General features: G+C 37.8%; 1 protein-coding gene across 1 annotated transcript; it reads right to left on the minus strand.

Annotated features, from left to right (window-relative positions):
* TM35_000731010 (uncharacterized protein) lies at positions 1–387 on the minus strand (the record flags this gene model as incomplete). Its single annotated transcript, XM_029031245.1, has 1 exon — positions 1–387. A coding segment is annotated over one exon (387 nt), but the record flags the coding sequence as incomplete, so codon positions are not given.
* Between the last annotated feature and the right edge of the window lie 750 nt (positions 388–1137).

The raw sequence follows: 1137 nt of genomic DNA on the forward strand, positions 1-1137 counted from the left end.
AGTTCCACTTTCGCCAGGACTAAGCTGTCCACCAGGTAGAACAGGTCCCATTGATGGAGTGAGAGTGGATTCCTTCAAATCTTTAGGTTGTGGACAAGAAGTTTTAGAACCTTGAGGGCAATCACCTTCACTTTCACTATCCTTTTCGGTAGGGCACTTTTCATTGCCTGAAGGGTCTGGACACCCAAGAGGATTAGCTTTTGCTACGTCAGTTTCATTATCACTCTTGGAGCCCTTCTTTCCTGCATCACAACCACCATTATCAGATACAGATGAGGGATCAGAACATGTACGCTCTGCCTCTCCAGTCTCTCCAGACGCCACACACACACAGGCAACAGTCAAAAGCAATGCCATAAAAAACAACAGTCGTCGCAGCAACATCATTGAAAAAAGCTACTTGAATCGTTCAATGTAACCAAAACTCAAAGAAAAAAGAAGAGAAGTAAATAAAGAACAAAAAAGATACAAACAAAAACAGAAGAAAAAAAGGGAGAAAAAGATAAAAAAAAACAAAACCTAGCAAACTAACAAGGCAAGGCAACGCGCACAAAGATTAAAGAGCCCAACAAAGAACAGAATGCCCAGCACGGAAAAGATAATCCCAATAAATCCCTCAAAAACGAAAAAGCATTGAGAGAACGATCATCAGAAGCACAAAGCACAGAAATACAAAACATTTCCACTTCCGGTCGAACCACGTATACAATTATGAATATATGTGTATTTCTTATTATTGTTTTTCCACACACAAAACAATCCAACAGCAAAGTGAACGGCAAAGCACACAACACCCACAAAAAGAAAAAGAAACAAGAAAAACTGAGAGAAGCGTCAACTGCAGAACAATATCACAGAACTCTAGATATGCTCGTGTGTGTATGCAATTAAGAAAACATATATATCAATTAATACTTTTTCTTTTCTCTGCACAGAACAACAAAGGGAACCAAAAGCAAACAAACAGTTATTAACTATTAGCCCAATTTACCAGTAAACACAGAAATATATACCAACTATGGGTGTAAGTCTATGACTATATACGCAATTATAAATATAAATTCATCTGTTATTATTATATCTTTCTCTTTCACTACAAAAAGCAGTTCATCATCATCATCACAGTGCAAGCCCAGG

This window comes from Trypanosoma theileri (assembly GCF_002087225.1).
Source record: "Trypanosoma theileri isolate Edinburgh chromosome Unknown TM35_Tth_73_V1, whole genome shotgun sequence".
NCBI lineage: Eukaryota > Euglenozoa > Kinetoplastea > Trypanosomatida > Trypanosomatidae > Trypanosoma > Trypanosoma theileri.